At 51.6% G+C, this 23,303-nt stretch overlaps 1 protein-coding gene across 1 annotated transcript; it reads right to left on the reverse strand.

Annotated features, from left to right (window-relative positions):
• Window positions 1-295: 295 nt before the first annotated feature.
• Window positions 296-21,998, reverse strand: SYPL2 (synaptophysin like 2). The gene is made up of 7 exons (XM_034767798.1): window positions 21,868-21,998; window positions 16,263-16,483; window positions 16,092-16,163; window positions 10,871-10,995; window positions 5,653-5,854; window positions 4,596-4,787; window positions 296-3,755 (listed from the first exon to the last, which is right to left on the reverse strand). Exons 2-7 carry the CDS (start codon window positions 16,308-16,310, stop codon window positions 3,627-3,629), a joined length of 768 nt encoding a protein of 255 aa, XP_034623689.1. The 5' UTR covers window positions 16,311-16,483; window positions 21,868-21,998; the 3' UTR covers window positions 296-3,626.
• Window positions 21,999-23,303: the final 1,305 nt, after the last annotated feature.

Here is a 23,303-nt window from a genome sequence, read left to right on the forward strand (position 1 = left end):
CCAAGTGCAGGCAACAGCTTGCTTGTGCTAACAACTCCCCTTTCAGGAGTTTGAACCCATGGCCCTCAGATCCAACAGCACAGGCCTCCAGCTCTCCAGCTAGGGGAGCATCGGCTGGCAGTAATAGTAGGCTGTTATCTATCTGGACTAGCCCCTCAAGGCTCACCACACGTTGCAAGCGTGACGGCTGTAGGAGCTGAGAAGTGGCTTGCTAGTACCGTGACACAAAGCAGGGTAGAGAGCGACTGTTGGAGATGGGTGGGGAGCGCAAAGGAAACCGGCCCGGAGTGGCACCTTGTTGTAGCAAACCCTCACGGCACTTTTATTCAGAGTCATAACAACAAGCACCAGAAAACCATGCAATGTAATCCCGGGCCGGGCCTGGCCAGGGGAGGCCGAAGGGGCTGCTGGAAAGCAGCCAGTCAGTGCCAGGGCACACACAGCAGAGCTCGGGATTGGGCCACTGCCCCCTTCTCAACTCCTGCTGCAATTGGTTGCTTTAACAGTGTCCAAAAGGGTTAAAGAGCAATTGCCTCCTCCCCCGCCCCGTGACCCCTCTCCCTGCAGAGTCACACACATTCAGGGCCCTTTGCTGGCACCAGGCCTGCCTCCACCTCCAGTCAAGAGATTCTACAGGAAAACGCAAAGCCAGCACAGCTAAGGTTGGTCCCTCCCCCTCCGCCTAACCCCAGGACCCCTCCTCTGGGATCTCTGTCATGGGGCAGGGCCCAGTGAGGAGAGCACATCTCTGGCCTGGAGCCTGCCGCCTGAGCTGGGCAGGGGTTATCCATGCAGGAGGACTGCAGGCTGCCATTGGAGCTGCTCCTAGTGCTGGGCAAAAGGGGCAGGTGCCAACCTTAGCACCAAAGCAAAAAAAAAAAAAAGTAATATTTTCTCTCTCCCCTTTCAAATAAATAAACACAGACAGAACACAACAAGCCTCACAGTCGAAATGGTTCCCAGTCCCCGCTTCCCCCCCGAGGGCTGAGGTTACAAAATGCAGAGAAGTGCCCTCTCCTTCCCCTCAGGTTCTGGAGCCATTATTACTAATTAACTGATAAGCAAAATAAAGACCAGGCCATTCCACTGCTGGACTCTTGGAAGATCTGAGCAGCCTCAGTCCCTGCGGTGGCTTATCCACAAAGAGGCCAGACCCTCAGCTAGCGTAAAGCAGCGTCACTTCCTGACTTTAACAGAGCCTAGCAGCTGAGGATTGGCTTCAACTATCCCCCCAAATTAGGAAACAGGGACACAGGCAAAGCAGAAGGAACCAAATGCGGTGGTGGCGCTTTGGTGGGTTGGTTGTCCTGGTACCCTCAGAGCCACCATGGGAGCGTAGAAGTTATCAGACCAGTGGTCCGCCTAGTCTGGGATCCAGCACCAGCTGCTTCAGAGGAAGGTGCAAGAAAACCCATACTGGACAATTAAAGAATAGCCTGGCCACAGGGGAAGCTTCTTCCTGACCCTTGGCAGCTAGTGGTGGTTTATGCCCAGAAACATGAGGGTTTATACCTACCTCTAGGAACTCAAGGACAGGAGAAGTCAGCTGAGGGCCGGCTGGACTGGAAGCCTGGGTGGGGAAGGGGAAGGGGAAGCCGTCCAGCAACAGATTGGTCGATTCTCTTGTCCTGCAGGGCATCCCGTGGCCACAATAAGGATCAGAGCATGTGGCACTGGGGCTGTGATGCAGGGAACTGGGTATCGCAGCTGTGTGGGGGCTCAGTCCCCTGCGGTTCTGGGGCAGAGACACCAGAGGGCTCCCTACAACTGGCCAGAGCCTGGCTGCTGTAGAGGGGTGAGAGGTGCTGGCGAGGGGAAATGTACAAAATATGCAGGAATTGGGTCTTTGCTGAACAGAAGGTCCCCAGCTAACAAAGCACCATTAACACCAGTCTCTCCTTCAGCAGAAGGGAGGCACCCCCATCGTGGGGGCGGAGGAGGAAAGGGAGAGAGTAAGACCAGAAGAGTCAGCGAGGAGCCTGGATTCCCCGGGCCCCTGAACCAAAGCTCTCGCCTGTCTCTAGGGGAGGCAGTGAGCCCTTTGCAACAGAGCAATGCCCTGAGGCTCAGAGGGGTTTACAGAGTTCAGGGCACTAAGGCACCTGCTGAACAAGCCCCTTCTCCGAGAACAAAGCAGGGCTGTCTTTGGGACCAGGGATGCTACGCTACCATTCTGCCCAGCGGCTCCGGTAGCACAGAGCACCTTGGGGGGTCAGAGATTACAATGCCAACGGGCTCGGGGCCAGCTGCCTAGTGCCCCAGTGGCCGGGGGGATGATAGTACTGTTCAGGGGTTCTGTCACCAATCAGTGTTGCTGGGCTCCAGGGACAGGACTAGTAGGAGCAGCTGGTGTAGTGCCAGTGGGGTAAGGGGACAGCATTACTACTGCAGGCAAGGAGACTGACGATGATCTGAACACTCTGTTTGGACAAAGCTTCCCTTCTGCTTGTGCCGGTGTCAGCACAGCTCAGCCCTGGGTCCTTCCACCTAGGACCTAAGGTCATGAACTCGGCTAGTGGATCCTCCACTAGGCTGCGAGAAAAGGCTCCTAGGAGCCAAGCAAAGCTCTCTGGCTCAGGGCACTGGAGAGGGTCAGTCCCCTGCTGCTGCCCCTCGGGGAGCTGATGGAGCAGACACTCACATACACTCGGAGGTTTTATAAGGAGGGATCGGAGGAATCTGGGGCTGCTCCTCAGCTGTAGGACATGGAGGGGACGAGCACCAAGAGCTGCTAAAAGGGCTGCCTTGGGCAGAGGAACGATCTGGAGATCTGAGTAAGGAATCGCCCACCCCCTGCATTGCCCGTGTGTGCGATCAGAGATGGGAAAGCTCTCCTAGAGCACTGTCCGGCAAAGGCAGGATCACACCCCCGTGTCAAGCTGCTGTTACACTAGATTATCTGGCCTAATGCGTGGTCTCCCACTGAGCCAAACTGGAGTTCAAGAGCAGCTGAAAACCCTCCATCAGCTTCCTCCAGGACATACACAATGCTGCAGGCAGAAGGAAAGAGGAGAAATATACCGGCCTTCTCCTCCCAGGAGCAAGAAACAGCATATTCTCCACCTTCCCTTTCTGCATCTTAGTCTGTCTCCCTTGTTCCTAGTCAAGTAGGGGGTAGGTCTGAGACAGCCTCTGCCTTTCCACAGTTGGGCAGTAGGGGGTGCTCTTGCATGAGGGGTGGTCCTGTAGTGCCCCAGTCTCAGGTCTCCCCAGAGCATCCACTCTCACCTGCAAGTGACTCCATACCCCATCTTGTGGCTTCTAAACTCCTGATTGGTTTAGGCTCATCACAGCAACTGTGAAGAGCAATTCCACACAGTCGCAGGCTCGGGGGCCAGGAACGCAGAATCAAATAAATTACACTTATTAACAAAAATAATAAACCCTGCTACCAGAACCTTGGAGTCTGCAACGAGTTATGTATACCTGGGACCGAGCCAGGACTCCCGCCTGCCAGTCACTCATAGGCGGGCATCCCAGAATGCTCAGGAGAGATGCCAACATGAAGATGGAGCTTGCACAGAACGCAGTCCCACAGCGCTGGGATGAAGGCATGTATGTGACAAGGTACCGGCTGTCCAGGATGGGAGGAGGTCTCGAGGGGGGCGGGCAGGCTGAGAGGGTCTTTATTGCTTGTCGATGGCTCCCTGTTCAGCAGAGTTCTCCTTGTTGGTGGTCTGCGCGTGCCATGAGGTCTCTTTAAACACAAACCAGCAGTTTCCAGCCCACAGGATAAAATTGATGAAGCCAAAGAGCTAGGGGAGAGTCAGAGAGAGCAAAGGCACAATTACCATCAATGCACTCACAGCAAGGCCTCCCAGCCTCAGGCGGGTGCGTGCGTCCGGCCGTGCACACCCTGCTACTGGGTGGAATCAGAACGGCTCGGCTATCTGCTGCATGGCCCCCCGGTGGCTCAAAGGATATAAGGCTGCCTACTGCTACAGCTCACAGAGAACTTCCCTTAGCTCCCCAGGCCTAGAGGCTATGCAGACTTGGCAAAATCCCCTCAACTCTTCAACTGCTGCCTCTGCCCCTGTTCCGGTGCTGAAGAAGTAGCCAAGTCACTCAGAGCGCACACATTCACTCCCAATGACTGCCTCTCAGGGCAATTCACTCAGTACAGAGACAGCACCCAATGCACCACTGACACCAGGGTGTCTGAGCAGTTCCTGGCACCCTGACTGCCCTTGGTGCACTGGTTAAACTACAGCACCATGTGGCCATCCATCTCCCCTAGGTGCAGGCAGTCCATGTACAGAGGCCGATGGGCCTGGTCCAGCTCTGGCTCACAGAGCTGTGTGCTGGAGCTCAGCCAGTAGCAGCTCATAGTCCCTGGATCAAACCCCAGTGCTGATAACGCCTCCTACCCCACCCAGGGCATGGCATAGCCCAAGAGGAGTCTCCACCAGCGCTCTACTCCAGTTTTGTGGTCTCAGGCTTTGCAGCTTGTGGACCAAATGCTGAGCTGGTGTAAATGGGCCGTTCATTTCAACAGAGCACAGCCCATTTACACCAGGTGTAAATCTGGCCGAATGGGTCCCCTGCCCCCTTTGCCTGCACACAGCTGTGGTGCTGGCTTCGCTGCGGGCTCTTACCACGGAGATGTTGGCCAGCCCCATGGCTGGCGTGGCCCCGGCGTTGCACACCGCCTGCTTGAGATGGCACACGGACATGGCGGCGATGAGACTGGACGGCCGCGTGGCCCCCTTCACATCTGACAGGCCTTTGCCCCAGGCTGCAGCTGCCACCAGCCAGAAGAAGGTGAAGGAGACGCTCACGCAGAAATCCTGGGGGCGGAAGGAAGGAAACGTCATGCTGGTTCTGGCACTGTGCGCAGCAGGGCTCCTCTCCCAGGCATGGAGATGGGAACGCTCTTCTGGCTCCAGGACCTCCAGCCCACCTGGCCTATGCTGCCTCCCAACACCACCTGCCCAGGGACCAACCCCCCAGCTCTGCCCCAGCCCCTCTGGCTGGCAGACTAGGGCAGACTCCAAAAGATCTAGGCCCAATGCTCCAGAAAGGCCCCTAAATTCCCCGGAGGGTCCCACAAGTGTCCCAGCCCCTCCCCTGATCTTTGATAAGCAAAGGGGTTTAGGACCGCCTGGCTTGCACTTCACAGCTTCAGTCTGCCCTTGCTGCCTGCATCTAATGCCTCCCTTTCTTGACCTGAAGCCCCAGGCACCAAACAGACATCCTGCTACATCCCAGCACAGGACCTGCAGCCTTCATCTGCGAGCCCCAGCTCTGAAACTGCCTTCAGCCTTCGCACCTAGCACCCAGAGCTGAAGGCTCAATCACTTGGCTGCTGACCCTGTCCGGGATTAGGGGGAAGGTGCCTGCTATGGGTCAGCTCCGTGACAGCACCACAGGGAGAGAGCTCCCAGGCTGGAAGGGGCTGCGGGGACAGAATGATGGCTCGGTGGTGGCGGAAGCCCTCAGATGCTCAGCTCTGCCTTCCCAGACTTCCCTTCCCGAGAAATGGGAAGTGACTTGCCCAAGGCCCCATGGCGAGTCAGTGGAGGAGCCAGAAATCAGACCCAGGAAACCTAACTCCCAGCCCTGTGCTCTGGCACAGGTTCTTTAGAGCAAGCCCTGCAGCTGTAAGAGCCACCAAACAAACCCCAGCCCTGGGGGCTACAGCAGGGATCTCACCGCAAAGGGAAGCCTCTTGTTCTCTGTGTAAAGGGAGTGAAATCGCAGGTAGATCACCAGGGCTGCCATACTGTAGAGGAAGGAGAAGACTCCCAGGGTCACGAAGAACTCGGAGGGGGCCGAGAAGTCCCCCATGAGATGCAGAGTCCTTTTAGTGGTGTTGCCCTCGCAGACAGGCATCTCAAAGGGAATCCTGGATAACCTGCCCACAGAGAAAGGGGTGGGGAGAGAGACGCATTTAGCAGGGAGGAAGGTGAGACCTCCATCGGCCCTCTTGGGTAAAAGGAGCCAGCCTATCTGAAGGCTGGGATTGATGGGCAGAGCCTTGGAAGGCCTACCCCCTCAGATGGGGTGGACTGAGTATGGGGGACAAAAGCCAACAGGATTGGTGGTGCAGGTCATGGGATAAAACCAGCGATGCAGAGGGAGACACTGAGCAGAGAACCCCACAGAGCACCTGCTGCCCAGCAGTCCAAGGAGTTAGTGGATGGCACCCATAGAAACCCTGCCTGGATGTGTGAATGGACAAGGGCCTGAAAAAAGGTCTCATAGTCACAGAGAAACCCCTGTCCTACTTCTTCCTCCTGGACAGATGGACAGCTGTCTTGGCCTGTCTCTGCAGGAGGTTGATAGTGTGGTCTTGGGGCTGGGGGGTCATGGGCGGGAGTTACCCACAGAGCAAGGACAGCACGGGCAGTGGCAGGGTAAGATCCCCACACTTCAGCCTACCAACATGCCTCATCCCTTCTGGGGCTTGACCTACACCAGTAGCCCTGCCCATGGCTGTATAAATGCCGGTGTCTGGTCTACACTTGTGCTACCCCTGGATGATTTGATAGTGTAGACATACTCTAGGAGTGAGTTCAGATTCCACAGCAGTCAGTCCTTGGCCACTCTGTCTATCTGGGTTTCCATAAGGTTGCCCATCACCATGGTATCCAACCACCTCTCTGCTAAGGCTACCAGCAGTGGGGCTGATTCATGCCAGTAACAGAAAGGATTTTGTGACTTGTCACTTCAGTTCCGGTATGACACCCACCCACTCATTTCACCCAGGCTGCTAAGATCCATCAGATGGCACCAGCATTCCAATTCTGTACGCTCTGATTAGACTGCACCCTGCCCAGACAGTGAGATCTCCTTTGTCCATGGCAGTCAAGCCCCATACATAAACAGGTAACTTTCTGTCACCACCTTCCGACGCTGAATATGACACAGCCACCGAGGGGTGAAAAACTTTCTGGCCCAATCACCCCACCCACCAAGTTTGACTTTAAAGGAAAAGAGGGATTTTCTCTTCGACCCGATCCTCTCCCTTCACTCTCATGCAGCTGAATACAACAGCATCAGCCTAGTACCCAAGAACTACAGCTGGAAACTGAGCAGAAAGCGAGAGCCAGGTCGGAACAGGTCTAAATGAGCAACGCTCCACTTCGCTCGGCCTGTGTACCTCAGGATGGAGGATGAGGATCTGACCTGGACAGTGAAACTGAGCAGCCTGCTTTCCATTCAGTGAAATGTATCAAGCAAACAGGGACTGTCAAAAGGGGGACAAGTTCGCTAGATGCTTAAAACTCTCCCTGTGTTCATCATCTCAGAGTGTGAGTTTGGTGACGCGCCCTTAGCAGACTGGGATGAGAACTCTACTCTTCCATCTTGTGTTCGGAGCTGGGCAGGAGTCTTGCATATGTTGGAGGTCCCTAGAGGAGCTCTGATGGTGCGAGCACTTGTTAAGGAGGAACGGAGATATGCCCAAGGCCTCACCACGCCTTCTTGCCACCTGTCCCTATTGAGCAGGGACAGTCACTGTTATTTCAGTAGCACAGTTCTCCATTTCCCCCCTCTCTGAGCCTCCTAGCAGTGCTCCTAGTCAGATGCATTTCAGTGGAGATCAGAGGTGTGCCTCTATTTATAGCTATCAAATGTTGGCAGGCAGGCCGAGATGTGTGGATAGATATAGCCATGTTCACACTTTTCATACGTTTAGCTTCACAGGCTGGATTTCAATCTAATTCTGGCCTCTTTTCTGCTCACCCGAAAGGCCTTTTTGCTGATCCCTAACAAACGGGACTATTCCTGTGCTCGCTTTGACTTCCTTGCTGCTTGACAACCTTTCTGGCTTTGGGGTGGCTGAGGGATTAACAAATGCCAGCCATAATGGAACAGACCATTGGCTCATCAATGCCAGTATCCAGCAGTGGCCTATACCTGAAACATGAGCTGAAGTCTGCAGCAACTTGCCTCCTGACCTCAGCAGCAATCAGGAATGGGGGTGATGGATCCTGCAGTATATTCCCTCTCCCTACCGCACCTCCAAACAGGTGACTGACGGATATTTTCCAAGGCCTGCTGCCCCTTTTGCAAGTTTACAGCCAATGGAGTAAAGGAACAGCTGTGCAGGATGGGGGGAGGAGCGGGTGATGATGTATGAACACTGTATGTGACCTGGTTGTTGGCTATGGTGGGTTGTTGGGACATTCACTGTCTCTGTACGAGTTGGTTTAGTTTAATAGTAGGACTGACTAGGAAAAAGTAGGAAGGCAACACAATGGCTGCAGATAAGCAACCAGACACTCATTAAAAGAAGATGCCTGAGCTATTTGCTGTGAAGTTGCTATTTCCAGACTCCAGCCAAGTTACAAGACTTGCTCTGCCAGTACTGGGAGCCAACCAACGAAACAGAAATCAAACAGTTAAAAAGTCTCTCTCTGCCTTGTCAGGGAGGGGCAGATAGACACAGACACCTATTTGAGGGAACTGAAGAAATCAGGCCTTCTAGACTTCCTAGGGAGTGGTGGACCTTAGTTAAGAGATATGAGTGCAGACTGTTTCTTGTTTAATCCTTCTCTCATGTTATGCCTAGGCTCCTACTGTTATGGCTAAACAATGCTTTGGTGTAAGAAGGCTCTCTGGTTCTTTGTACTAACCACTGCTCACAAGCTCCCGAAGGGATGACCCACTGGTGCTGAACCCACTCGGACCTGTCGGGGTAAGCACGGTAGATACACAAGGTGCTGAAGCACAGGGCCCAGTTTAAGAGTGAGAGAATCATGTAATTCCACCCCCAGGGAAGTAAAGGCATGAGGCCTGACACCTGAAGGGGCACATTCAGCGACACCAGCGAGGGGGTCAGGCGTGCAGCCAGTCCATAGCATAGCACTCAGAATTCACAGATGTGACATTGACACCTGTGAGCTACAAGGGGTTAAAGCAGTCACCTCTGAATTATGATGGTTTTCTCCATACACCCACATTAGCTGATTAAGGAGGATCTCAGAGCCCTCCAACCTACAGAGAATTGAGCAGAGAAACTGCTTGACTGAACAGATCAATGGTTTATTTAGCATCTCATCTCTTAATAGTGACCAGTGCAAGATGCTTTAAGAAAAATACCTTGTTTTAAATGCCGTACCGGGGGGCAGGGCAGGGGGAAGAAGAATTTCTTCCTGACCCAGCTGGTGATCAGCATATGCCCTGAAGCATGAGGACTAAAGCCCTTCCGGTTATTATCAGAGCTACTATAACTGAAGGTGCTGATCTTATTCATACAAATATCTAATCATTCTTTGAAGCTTTGCTATGCTATTTGCCTCAGATAATAGTGGCACGAATTCCTCTCTTGTGGGAACTGATACCGGGTCTGTTCATGCATTCACCCATACAATGCAGCCTGAAGATATCCAAAAGGTTTCACCTCAGTCATACAGCCTCCCTAGCTTGTCTTGGGCAAAAGATTCCCTATGCTCTGGGGTCTGTGTTTGAAATGCTCTCCTGGATGAAGAGCAAAGGGCTCAGAACAGATCTGTCCATAATGGACTGGCTCTCCCTTGGGTATTCTGTCTCCAGGAGATGCTCAGAGAGGATACACCTTTAAATACGATGCAGTCAAAGCTATTCAAGCATTGATTAACCCTGCTTTCAAGGTCCCTACGTCACCTAGCAGAGGGCCGAGAAGATGGGCCCATACAGAACACTGCATTCCTGAGTAAATCCCCAGTGAGTGGGTGTCTATGTTACTGGACAAAACATGTTTCAGGGGAGAAAGAAAAAAATATAATCAACAAAACACACGACCTGCAGGCACTCACGTGAGAAAGCATGGCCCAACTCTGGCCTGAGGAGCGGGGTCTGCTCTGCTGAGGCGAGAGGAGATCTGGGCTGGGCTGAGGGGGTGGTTTCTCCATTGGCCATAACCTTATTTACATCTTGTGGCCTGACTGCAGCTTTTCTACACAAAGGGAGTTTTTCAAACATTGCTAACCCCAGCTCAGCTCCACCGGCAGCAGCAATGCTGGGAGCCTTAGGGAGACAGCTGGCACCATTTTAAGCACCATTTACTCCTCAGAGCAGGTCTAAGACATGCTGATGTCAAAGGACGCAGCTCCACTGACTTCAGTGGAGGCAGATCCTCAGTTGGTGTGAATCGGTCTGAGTTACAGTGCTTCAGTGGCCATAGGAGCCTTGCGTAGACAGGGCTTCAGTAGAGCATGGAGAAGGCTGGTAGCTCCTCTCGCTGGCTCTCCCCACTTGTTTATTTAAAAATGCCTTGTTCTCTTTGCAACTAAGCTGGCATAGGAACCAACTTCCCTGCCACACCATAGGATCAGGCAGTGTCCATCTTGTGCCCACTTGCCCCCACTCTTCAGGCATCCAAAGGTCATTTCTTTGGATCCGTTCCCTCGCGGCTTCCTATTTGCAGTTAGTTTGGGGGTAATTAAGATCTATACCAGCCTGCCCTCTCCCCTTCCTTTGCCCACACCCATTGCAGAAGGGGATTTCAAAACCCAAAGGAGAGCCCAAATGGGAGTCATTTTTCAATAGGAGCAGTTAAACAGCCACCCTTCAACTCCCAGACTAAGTTCAATCTGTTTAGGTAGCATTAAAATTAAAGAAAAACCTGCAGTGAGAGTCCTGTTCTGTAAGAAATATCATGCAGCAGTGAGTTCCACTGGTTAACAATACATTGCCTCAAAAAGTATTTCCGTTTTGAAAATGGTAATAAAAGCAAGTCAGAGTGTACTCGTTTGGGAAAAGCACTCATCTGGGAAGCTGGGGGTAGGATATGGGTTCTGGTGCCTTCACAGACCTCTCTCCATTGAGTCAAGTATTGTTGTCAGGACAGTCTGTCTATTCAGATGGATTGATTACCATCTCCAGTGGCATGTAATTCTGGAGAGGAAGCATCCTCTGGGTTAGTCCCAGCAAAGTCCCCCATTACCTGAAAGGGTATCCGAACTGGACAGAGATGGCAGTCATCTCTTTCAGGTCATCATTGCATTTCACAGTAGCCCCTGTCTCCCCGCTGAAAGAGCCGCAAGATCCAAAGGCAAAAATGGCGAAGAGCTGGAAGAGAAAAGCAAAAGGTTTTGGAGTCAGAGGGACTCCAGCTGGTGACAGTGAACTAACAACATGCAACAGGCTCTTCTTGGCTCACCACGCCTCCTGAAATTTACAAGATAGCCTCAGTGTTCACAGGTAAATAGTCCTGCGTTTATTTGGGGCATCATCACAATATAACAATGGCGTATCCACACATCATCATCAAGGCAACATCCTCAACAGTTGCAATGTAGTGCCATGGTCATATGATATCCCTGTCACCTGGTGCAAGGACCCAGCAGAAAACCCAGTCAGCAAGGTCTTTTCCTTGAGTGATAATGTTTGTAACAAGAAATCAGAACAGGCCGACGCAAGCAAAACATGGAGAACCAGAACCCAGGGCTTCTGAGCACCCCTGTCTCCCAAGAACTGCTCTTAGAGCACTCCCCTGAGCAGCAGTGCAAGGGGAGGAAAGAGCGGAGCTGGAGTCAATCTCTTCCTCACAGAAGACCAGGCAGTGCTATGACCCAGACAGAGACGGAAGCTGTCTCCGTAGTCCATTCTGGCTAAGGCCCAGTAAGGGGGACAGTCAGTGCCAACTGGGATGGAGGTTCTGTGATATGGAATTGAGCTGAGACCACCACTGGAGAGCCATCACCAGAGCTCTCAGTCATTGCTCCCCTGACCGGGAGCTGGCGAAGCTGGCAGCCTAGCTGTGAAAGTTCTCTAGATCCCAGGAATCGTCTGAGCCAGCCTCTCTTCCCAGTTCGGTTGGTTGGGATTCTACTTGCTATGTTGCATACGAACTCAGTACGTACCTTCCTCAGAGAGAACCAGACACGTTTGCAGGGACAATGAGAGGTGCGATCTTAGACTACAACCTCTCTCAGGATGCATGTTCCCCGCCACTGTTATGTGCCCCCAGACTGGTGCTCTCACTTCAGCAGAACTACACCAGTTTACAGCAGCTGTGGAGTAGGCCCATTGATTCCTACTGAAGGCAGAGATGAGGCCCAGAGCAGGGAAGTGACTTGCCCAGGAGCACAAAGGCAGGTAGTAGCAGTGCTGGGAATAGAACCCCAGTGTCTTAACTCCCTGCCCCCGGCTCTAGCAGATCCCAGCACCTCCCAGCTGCACCAGCCCCAGGGAAGGGAACAACAGCACTGCCAGGATGACTCCTATAACTCTCCTTTCTAACAAGGCCTTTTGCAGGTTCCGGGGCTGAGGGGGGTCAGCACAGGAAGAAACCCTAATGGGCAACATGCCAGGTTGGCAGAGGTATTTACACAGCATCCGTTTCTGCTTTGCACCACACCCACCTCCAACTACTAGCTGCTCTAAGAATCACTTAGAAACCAGTAGGTAAGGGCAGAGAATAGCTGCAGCGACTGACATAGGCATCATGGCTTAAAGACAGCAAGAGCTGTCCCACTGCTGGAGACAATGGGACTGATGCCTCCCCCTGGGGCACCTCATGGCACCCGGGGCTCTGCTCACAAAGAAGACACTGTGCCGCACGGGCAGACAGGCCCCACTGACTGCAGCACAGCATCAGGACACCTGAGCGCACAAGGCAGTGAACACGTCGCTGGCTCATTAAGCTTCCCCGTTCCAAAGATCTGTCACACCAGCGCTTCCTGTGGGGGCTCCATGGGGTCTGATCCCCACCACTGAACAGCTGACAGCATTAGTAACCGTGCAGCACAGTTGATAGACAGCCCACGCTCTCAGTGATTCCTCCTCCCTGCTGAGCTCCTCTGTTCCATCCCTACCCATCTGTGCCAGCAACACAGGCTGGCCGGGCACCATCCCAAAGATCTCTTCTTACTGGCTCCTTTCCCCACATCGCTCACTGGCCCCCAGTGAGCAGGCCAGCTTGTGTGCACTCCATGAGGCTCTCTGCACTCGCTTGGCAGAGGGAGGTGCACAATGGGCTTGGGGGGGTGTGGAAGGGAACTGCCACAGGCAGAGAAGGGACCTGGATGCTGTCCCACGAGACCTAAAGCTGCACACGGTTCTTCCCCACCCCATTGGCCTCAGTGGGGATTAGCTGCCCACGCGGATGGTTGAGCAGGCTCCTTGGTATCTTTGGAAGAGTTTCACCGCAGGGCCACCTGTGCCCTAAAGCCCAGAATCAGCAGTTCAGAAACCTCCCGGAGAATCTTGTGTTTCCAGAACGGCTGATGTGGAGACATGCAGGCAGGTGGCATGGGCAGAAGCAGAGAATCCCTTAAAAGAAAAATCTGTGTTTTCACAAGAACCTCAAACTTCCAGCCTCATTGCAAGATGCAGCCCAATACCCGAATGTCTCTCTCAGAACTGTGAAGCTGAGGGCCTGAGCCTCCAGTAGGATCTTTTTCCTTTAAAGCACCTTTTAATTCGCTTTCTGGGGCTGATGATGGTCAAGGGCCTTTATGCCTCTAAACCAAAATCAGTTTTCAATTACAGGACCAATAAACTGATGTCTTGTTTTCTTTGCCTCCCCGCCCCCTGTAATGAGAGTAATTCATCCATGCAGGAAACGGTTACGAGTCTCAAATGACATTTCCTGTTCTTGGTTCTGAGTTGAATTTCTCTTTCTCTTCCACTGGCATGGTGGGGGAAAGATGAATGTGGCTTCTGAATAGTTTTCTGGTAACTCATGCAGAAACACTCAGCTCTGGTTAAGTTCATGCACCCTGAACTCTGGCTCCCATGAGCTACAGGAAGAGAAAACAACTCTGTGTGTGTGTGTGTGTGTACGGGAAAGAGAATGAAAACATAGGCTGAACAGACTGAAGGGTTCCCACTTCAGTCCTTTATAGATGATCTATGTAACCAAATCCTGAACAGACAGAGAATCACAGCAGTCGGGGCAGAGGAGGACTTGTATCGCCTTGTCCATTCTCAGCCAGTGCGGGACTGTTCCGTTCTGTATAGTCCCAAGTACTTTGCCCAGCCTAATTTTAAATGTGTCTCCCACCATTTTACTTGAGACTTTATACCACAAAGAACTCTTTGAGCCAGATGCTCAAAGGTATTTAGGCTCCTAACTTCCACTGACAGCGTAAATACCTTTGAGGATCTTGGCCTTTGTTACCCCTTGTTTTCCTGCATTCAGCTTAAGTTTCTTTGTTCAGTGTTAGAGTGTTCCTCCTAGTTATGCCCCTTCGAACTGCCCTGTATAATTTCTTTCCCTCCCTGGGATTTAAACCCTTTTGCTACTATTGGTTGGAGGCCTGATTCTGCAGCATGCTGAAGCACTTTCCATTCCAATTGATTTCCATGAGAATTCCGGATACTCAGCACCTCTCAGATGTGGCTAAGTGAGAAGCGAGGCCAATGTTTGAGAGACCGGCCACTGATTTTGGATGCCTCTATTTCAGGGTGTTTGACTTGAGACATGTTGAATTTTCAGAGGTGCTGCGCACTAGCAGCTCCCGTTGACTTTAGTCGGGACTGCAGGCACTCAGCACCTCTGAAAATCCGGCTCCCAGTGTCTCAGGTTAGGTTTCCAAAAACAGAGGGATCCAAAACCGGAGCTACTTTGGGAAGGTGTGAGCCTAGAGGTGTGCACCCAAAGTAAACAGAGTCACAGACAGCTTCTCAGAGGATGTGTGGGTGAGGGGCTGGGATGTGGGGCGGGACAAGCAATGTGGGTCTATTCCTAGCCCTGCCAGTGACCTTGGGCAAATCACCTCCCCTGTCTGGTTCACTCTCCCCAGCTGTAAAACAGGGGTCATGACACTCCCTTATCTTTGTGAAGTGATTTCCGGATGAAGAGAGCTACAGGCGAGCCGAATGCTGAATACATGGCACACCATATACCAAGTACAGGCTCCCCTGGATCCTGGCAGATCAAGAGTGTGACCTGCCCACCACGAACACTTGCTGAACAGTTCCGTCACCACATGGAGGCATGAAACAAATGCAGTACCCTTGATGTGCCATGAGATACGCTAGTGCTGCAGTTCCTCATTCAGACAGAAGGCCTTTTAAACAGTTCCCTTTCCAAACTTTATAATCATAATTGGTGGTATTCAGAACACCAACGCTGCGTTCTTCTATGGCCTGATTACTTCACAATGGCCTTGGCGAAACGCTGCTGAGAAGGGGGTGGATGGATGGGTATGTTGAAGCTCATGGGGGGTGAAATGACTTGCCCAAGATCACATGAGAGTCAGTAGGAATAGAACCCAGGAGTCCTGGCTCTCAGCATCCTGCCCTAGACAACAGTTCTTTCCTTTAACAATGTCAGTACATATAAAGCTCTCTTGACAATGCCTTACACATTCAGAGTGGAGCCTGACTCCGACCTATAAAACAGTGGTTCTCAAACTTCTGTATTGGTGACCCCTTTCACATAGCAAGCCTCTGAGTGTGACCCCCTCCTTATAAATTAAAAAACACTTTTTTTGTGTATTTAACACCATTATAAATGCTGGAGGCAAAGCAGGGTTTGGGATGGAGGCTGGCAGCTCGTGAGCCCCCATGTAATAACCTCACAACCCCCTGGGGGGTCCCAACCCCATTTGAGAACCCCTGCTATAAAACAATTGTAACTTTGCCCTGGGAACACAGGTTCTTTCAACAGTGCTGTAGCAGACAATTCCAGCTATTACCACCTGATTCGGTGATCGGAGAAAGTGGCAGAAGACTGTTCTATAACAGATCTATTCCAAGAAGGGATGGGGGTTCCCACACACTCAGCCCCAAGTACTGGGGTCCAAATATGTGCAGGACTCCAATCTCTCCCACGGGAGGCAGGAGAGGAGAGTTCAAGTGAGCTGGGGGACCGCGGAGGCCTGGTATGTGCAGGATCAGAGCTCTGGAAAGGTTAAACCACTGCAACCAGCTTCCCCCCCACCCTCCCCAGAGTGAAACGTGAGCAGGGCTAAGGCCAGTTCCCATACCCCTCCCCATAAACGCAGGCCTTCCTTGCACATAGAAGGGCTGCCTGGGAGGGGCACCGCATGCCCAGCTCCTTCCCTCCTCTAACCCTACCCCATACCCCACTCACCAAGAACTCGCCCCCGAAAAGAGCAGCCCCCCCCGTGCAGCCAGCCAGCGAGCGCTGCGTTGCTTTGCGGGAACGTCACTCACTGGTACTGAAATAGAAAGAGCCTCTATAGCAAACTCACCCACTGCAGCACCTTAATGAAGCCCAGGGGCTCCTCCAGGCGGCCCCAGCGCAGCCCGAAGAGCCGCCGGCCCTGCAGGGGAGAGACAAGGGCGGGGAGCCACGGTCAGCCAAGCCCCGGGAGGAGTAGGGAGAGGCAGAGAAAGGGGACAGGAGAGGGAGTGGGCGGTACCTGCTGCCCGGGCTCCTTGTCGCCAGCCGAGGCGGTGGGCTCGGACATGTTCAGGCTGCGGACAGGGCTGGCCGATGCGTGTGTCGCCGGGCGGAACGCACCCTTTCAGGGCGATGGGCTGCGGGGAGGAGGGCTGGGGGTGAGCCCAGGCGCAGAGGGGGCTGTCCGGGGGGCGCTGCTCCGGGGCTGCCGCCGGCGGCTGCTGCCTCCTGCGCTTCGCCCTGCACAAACCCGCGATTCAAACTTCTGTCAAACTCGCAGCGAAACTTCGCGGAGTCACGTGGAGACCAAAACCCAGCCCCCGCCTGTCCCTATGCTGGGGGCACCGGCGCCCCCTGTCCGCAGCCGCGGCACTGCCGGAGTGTCCGGGACATTGCCAGGCTGGGGGGCTGACGCCAGGAGCACGCGGCTAAGGATGGGGGGTGAGGTCCCTTGCCCTAAATTCCCCCGATAACTAATGAAAATCAGGGACAGGCACGAACCCATGAGCTAGGATGAACCATTTTCTCTAATGCACAATAATTAATAATCGATTATTAGTGAATTTAGCGTAGCAAACCAGGCTGGTTTAACCAGCATGAATAGCCACCCCGAATAGATACAAGCAGCGCCATGGTTCTGTCTCTCCCCACCTCTCCTAGGGGCTGGGCACTAAACCAAACACATGGTAAAGTTTCCCCACCGACCCCCAGGCAGTTTGCAAGTGCATTTGTCACCCTCAAGCCCCTTGTGCACATACTCACCTGGTGCTGGACACACAGGAATTCTAAATTCATTAATACCAGTTAGCAGTACTTTCCAGCTTTCCTGTATCGCTCATCTAGCTGCCTGCTCCATGCCTACCCTACCACTGCAGTCTGAGCACCTTCGAAGTTTCAGAGGAGGGTCTCCGGTGCCTTTACCTAGGGCCAAACGCTAGCTCTGCCATTGTTCAGGTTCAGGAGCCCTTACTGTTTAAAGGACAACTCTTCTAAATGCTCTAAAATCTGCATGCTTACTCGCATTGCCTTGTAATTTGGCGTGCTTCATGGGACCGCAGGGTAGAATCAACTGCTCCAAAATTGGGCTCATTTGAGAATGGGGTTCCCAAGATACAGCACACCTCCTACACAAAAGTATTTCTTAAGGTTGACACATTCTGCCATTTTTTGCTCAGACCTGGGGCTCAAAATGATCTCAGGATCAACATTCATCCCAGCTAGTGCATGGCATTCACAGCCCCTTTGGGGAAGCAATATTGAAAACATTATTCAAAAAAGGAGTTAAACTCACCGTATAGGCGAGAACCTAACACTCACATGCTGAACAGATTACAGTGCACATGTGAAGAAAGACTAGCCAAGAGAGCTGCTAGCCTTCATATAGCCTCAGGGAGCATGGCCATTGAAAACTGACTAACATGCAGGCACTTTAAGTTTGAAATCTACTCTTATCAGAAATCTCAGAGTGAAATTCACATCTCTCCAGGGTTGTTCCTTTGTTTTTTAATCATTATTATTGTTTTGGGGAAATGTAATCTGAGCAGATCAGATAATTCAGAAGGCACTCAAACTATGTGAATGGTTGGTGGAGGGAAGTAGGAACTAGAGGCAGAAGAGTGGGTGGGAAAAGGGGTTTGGGTCTGCAGGAAGGGAGAAGGCTAAATGGGAATGGGCAGGAGGAGAGGAGAATGGGGGAGGAAGGGATAGTAAAGAAGAAACTCACCACTTTCCTCTCACAGGCTTAAAGTTACTGTAACCACCACATGATAAAACTCTCAAAAAATGTAGGATATAGACCACATCTGTGATTTCTCTCAGCAACTATACACTGCAAACATTTAAAAGAATGATCATTATCTTCAATGCACTATAAAAAAGTGTACACATATGGGAGTGGAGAAGAGCACTTAGGACTCACACAGCAACTATGGCCTACTGGAGAGACCACTGGACTGGGACTATTCCTGTCACTTCACCTTTCTGTTCCTCAGTTTCCCCATCTGTAAAATAGGGATAATGATGTAAAATGCTTTCAGATCTACTGATGAAAAGTGCTATATAAGAGCTAGGTATAATTATTACCTAGCCACAGAAGCATACCAACTACAAACCTACCTGATAACTACAACTACCAAAAGACTCCTACAACAAACACTTCTCTTTCTATTAAAAAAACCTAGCAAATTCACTGACCAAAACATCATTCATACAGAGTTCATATTGCTCTTTAGGCCTTCCAGAACATCAAGTTCAGCAAAACTCAAACCTCTCAAAACCAGTAACTCAAGAATTAAGGTATTTGAAGCATAAACTTCTGAAAACCAGGAAATACAGGCTTTGAGGCACATGTCCACATAACCTTAATGCTACCCTCCTTGAGTGATGATGAGTATGCCCATAACAGCCATATTTGTACTCTATTTGTACTCTGCCTTTGCAGATAGTGCATATCATTCAAGGAATAAGGGCACATGACAGCTGTAGCACAGAGTCAAGCACCTTCTCTTTGCTAAGGCAAAACTTGAGTTTAGGTGAGCAGTGCTGATCAGGAGCGTTACCTACAACTGTTCTACACTCAAACGCCAAGCCTACTCCCCAGAAACAACCCCATACTTGTTAAGTTTTACAGCCCTTTCACTTCCCTTTACAATCCATTCACCTGTACTCCCAGGAGTCCATCTAACACCGTATTTTCAGTTATCCATCATTAAACCCACAGACCACTCTCATATTCCTCCTTTCTGCTTACAATCCCATGGCAAGAAGATCCTTGTGCACTACTGCTGACATAACCTATAGAACTGTGTGCTGACATGGGGTATACTGGATCCCTTAAGGCAGTGGTTCTCAACCAGGGGAATGGGGCCCCCTGGGGGGGTCTATGAGCAGGTTTCAGGGGGGCTGCCAAGCAGGGCCGGCATTAGATTTGCTGGGGACCAGAGCAGAAAGCTGAAGGCCCACCGCATGGGGCTGAAGCCCGGGGCCCTGAGCCCTGCCACCCAGGGTTGAAGCTGAAGCTGAAGCCTGATCAATGTAGCTTTGCAGGGCCCCGTATGCCATGGGGCCTGGGCAGTTGCCGTGCTTGCTACCCCCTAATGCTGCCCCTGGCTTTTATATGCAGAAAACCAGTTGTTCTGGCAGAGGCGGGCCATGGAGTTTTTATAGTTTGTTGGCAGAGTCTCAGAGAGAAAAAGGTTGAGAACCCCTGCCTTAAGGTACACATGCACCTCTTTCCTTTTGTCACACACACGGGGGTGGGCGGAGCTTAGGCCTCCCTGATCTCCTCATATCACAATCAGAGCTCAGTCAAGTTGCTCCAACTAATGCTTCCACCATTCAGTACAGCTACACTTCAAACAGGGAATGCAGCTGTAGGCCAAACAGGTAATTCCCAGTGGCTTTTGCCAGCTCCAAGGGGGCAGAGTTAAGGTTGTGTTGGTGTATACCTAAACTCTTCATTTCCTGGGTTTCAGTAGGGTGACCAGACAGCAAATGTGAAAAATCGGGACAGGGGGTGGGGGGTAATAGGAGCCTATATAAGAAAAAGACCCAAAAATCGGGACTGTTCCTATAAAATCGGGACATCTGGTCACCCTAGGTTTCAGAGGGTTGAGTGTCACTGAACTTGACATTCTGGAACCCAGCTACCTGAATGTGACGCTCTGTACCTCGGGGGAAGACCCTGAAACCCCATGTTCATCCTTATAATATGATTATGTGGTATGCAATGCAAAGTTGGTCATGTCAGGTGTCTTTGGAAGGCTCATTGATGCACTAAGCATTGTTGTTACAGTGATGTTATAGGCTGTAATTTAATGTATATAGTTATGAGGCTGAAAATGTGTCCTCATGGCTTAAAACAAGCCCAGGCAAAACACTCCAGGAGCAGAGGGGCAGTTCACACCTCATCAGGGCATGTATGGGACAAACCCAGCCCAGCCTCACTGGCCTAGGCAGCAACAAAGGATCTCTTGGACTCTCGAGTGAGTCACCCCACTTCCCTTGGTCAGTTTGGGACTACGATGAAGTAATGCTCACCTGACCCCGAAGGGGGGGGGCAAAGCCAAGAGGGAAGAAAGAACATGATAAAAGGGAGAGACGTTTGCCATGCTCTTCCTCTCTCTTCCACCTCTATCTACAGACATCACCACCAAGTGACTGAAGCGCTGAGAGAAAGGGGAGAGCCTGGCTGAAGGGCAATCAGCCAGCCTGTGGTGAGAAGCATCTAAGTTTGTAAGGACACTGAAAGTGTTAAGATCAGCTTAGAATGAGTTTTGCTTTTATTTCATTTGACCAAATCTGACTTGTTATGCTTTGACTTATAATCACTTAAAATCTATCTTTTGTAATTAATACATTTGTTTGTTTATTCTACCTGAAGCAGTGCATTTGGTTTGAAGCATGTCAGAGACTCCCTTTGGGATAACAAGCCTGGTACATATCAATTTCTTTGTTAAATTGACAAACTCATATAAGCTTACAGCATCCAGCCGGCATAACTGGACACTGCAAAATGGAGGTTCCTAGGGTTGTGTCTGGGACTGGAGATATTGGCTAGTGTCATTCGGTTGCACAATCCAAGCAGCGGCTGGCCAAAAGTGCTCACTCACGTAGCTGGGAGCGGCTTACATGCCAGAGGCTGTGCATGAACAGCCCAGGAGTGGGGGTTCTCACAGCAGAGCAGGGTAAGGCTGGCTCCCAGAGTCAAGGATTGGAGTGACCTAGGAGATCACAGGTCCAGATAACACCAGGGGAATGTCTCACTGAACTCTGTGTTAACAAAGTTTTTTGTCAGTGAATTAACAAATGAACCCTCTTGTCTATATATTCTTACCTCCCTGAGTGGGGTCAGGACCATTGTTATCCCTGTTTTTACACATGAGGAAACTGAGACAGGAAGGGAGGAAATGACTTGCCCAACATCACTCAGCAAATCTGTACAGCCAAGAACAGTCAGGCAGGGCCACCCAGAGGATTCAGGGGGCCTGGGGCAAAGCAATTTCGGGGGCCCCTTCCATAAAAAAAAAGTTGCAATACTATAGAATACTATATTCTCATGGGGGCAAATTGCCACATTTCCCTCCCCCCCGCCCCCCGGGCGGCCTTGCAGTCAGGTGCCCTGATACTATGGGGATGGGCATGGAAGCCAAATTAGAGAGACCAGTAGTACTCAGGCTCTTCCATACTAGGACACATGTTACCTCAGAAAATATTTTCAAGATGCTCCTCCCATTTATCCATAAAGAAAGCATGGATGGGTGTGACCCCATCAAACCTGTTTGTGAGCTCCTGGTTAATAACCCATTTAGCACCCCTAGCTCTGCTGCTTCCCAGGTCCCTGATTTAATCACTATACCTTGCTTCCTTTTTTGCTTATTTCCCAGTTCCATGATTTATGCTGGCGATCCGACTGTCTTCTACATATGAATATGCTGCACAGGGGCCTAGAATGTCATGGAGTTTTGCCAGCCTTGTTTCTCTGGTGCGCTGTTCTCCTCCCCCATGGAATGACAGGGGGTTGCCCCCTCTAATGGCAGGTCACTATGCCCCAGTTCATTGAACACCAGAAGGTTTCTTCTGTACCAGCAGAGAATCCCATGGCCTGCAGTCCCTACTGAGCCTACCTTGGCACTGCTGGGGTGGTGGGCACCTCTTGGCCATTCTTCTCCCCAGTCTAGAGGCTTTGTTGTCTCCCAGGTTGGTGGATCTGAACTTGTTCCCTCACTAGTAACAGATCTGGCTGATAGGCACAGTCAGACCAGAGCTGGTTAGAGAAAGAGAGAGACAGATGAGAATAAAGGATTGACTCTAGTGCTTGTGCAGACCCAGCAACAGGAAGCTATGCTACCATGGGATAGGAAATGGAGGTCACAAAGGGTGGAGGCTAGTAGTGGTTTCTTTATGTGCCAGTTGCAGTGTCCCTGTTCCTACTTGACTGTGGAGCTGACAGCTTCTGCTGTTTGCCCCAGAATCCATCTCGCCTGTTGCTAGGAAAGGCTGTTCTAAGCCAAGCCCAGCTCTTTGTCTTTAATTCAAGAATGTCATCATCCCCTTAAGGCTTGTCGAAGCTTCCCTTTGTGAGCTGGGGAGGCCTAGCATGGCATAATGGGTTAGCCTCAGAGTGAAATGCAGGGCCAGTACAAGCCAGGGCTATGCATCACTTAAGTCTTCAAAATAGTCTGGCTGTCGGCACAGGGGTGAATTCCTAGGTTTTCAGAAACAGACCTTCACTAATGCAATGCCATCCTCCCCAAAGCAGATCCAGCCTCCCCGAGGCCCTGTGCCTCTACACCAGGGGTTCTCAAACTGGGGTTGCACATATTTATGTGGGAGTCCCGAGATGCCCAGCTGTGAAGGCTGCGTTGCTGCCAGCAGCGGTGCAGAAGTAAGCAATGGGTGGCAATGGGACGCTAAGTCTGCTGTGAAAAGCGATACTGACAAAGTTTCTTCGCATGCTCCAGTATTAAACAGTAACAATTTTAAAAAATAACTTTTCTGCTTATAACAATAATTTGATAAAAATGTGTGTAATCTTAATTTAAAAGAGAAAAGGTAAATTAATTTTAAAACCATAAAGTTATAACTCTAGCATTTAAACTAGTGTTAAATATAAAAAATGTGTTTTTAATTTTTAAGGGGAAGGGGGGGGTCACACTCAGAGGCTTGCTGTGTGAAAGGGGTCAGCAGGGCGAGTGTAAGGATGTTTCACGCCCTAGGCGAAACTTCCACCTTGCGCCCCACCTCTCCCGAGCCCTGTGGCAGCTCTCCGTCCCCCTGCCCCCACCATAAGGTGCCTGCCCCGCAGCAGCTCCCCCCCTCCGCCCTGAGGCGCCCGCCCGCAGCAGCTCCCCCCAGCCCGGGAAGCCGTGCGGCAGCTCCCCGCTCCAGCTCACCTCTGCTCCGCCTCCTCCCCGAACACACTGTCGCTGCTCCACTTCTCCCGCCTCCCAGGCTTGAGGCGCCAATCAGCTGTTTGGCGCTGCAAGCCTGGGAGGAAGAGAAGCAGAGCGGGACGGCGTGCTCAGGGGAGGAGGCGGAGCAGAGGTAAGCTGGGGCGGGG

This window comes from Trachemys scripta, chromosome 4 (genome assembly GCF_013100865.1).
Source record: "Trachemys scripta elegans isolate TJP31775 chromosome 4, CAS_Tse_1.0, whole genome shotgun sequence".
In the NCBI taxonomy this organism is placed as follows: domain Eukaryota; kingdom Metazoa; phylum Chordata; order Testudines; family Emydidae; genus Trachemys; species Trachemys scripta.

Bases quoted from the DNA above. Each gene is read 5' to 3' on its own strand.
- SYPL2 (XM_034767798.1), bottom strand. From the start codon at position 16,310: ATGTCCGAGCCCACCGCCTCGGCTGGCGACAAGGAGCCCGGGCAGCAG. The intron at 5,855-10,870 runs GTAATGGGGGAC...CTCTGTGGGCAG, and splicing joins CAGTTCGGATACCCTTTCAG to GTTATCCAGGATTCCCTTTG. The intron at 4,788-5,652 runs GTGAGATCCCTG...TTCCGCCCCCAG, and splicing joins ACAAGAGGCTTCCCTTTGCG to GATTTCTGCGTGAGCGTCTC.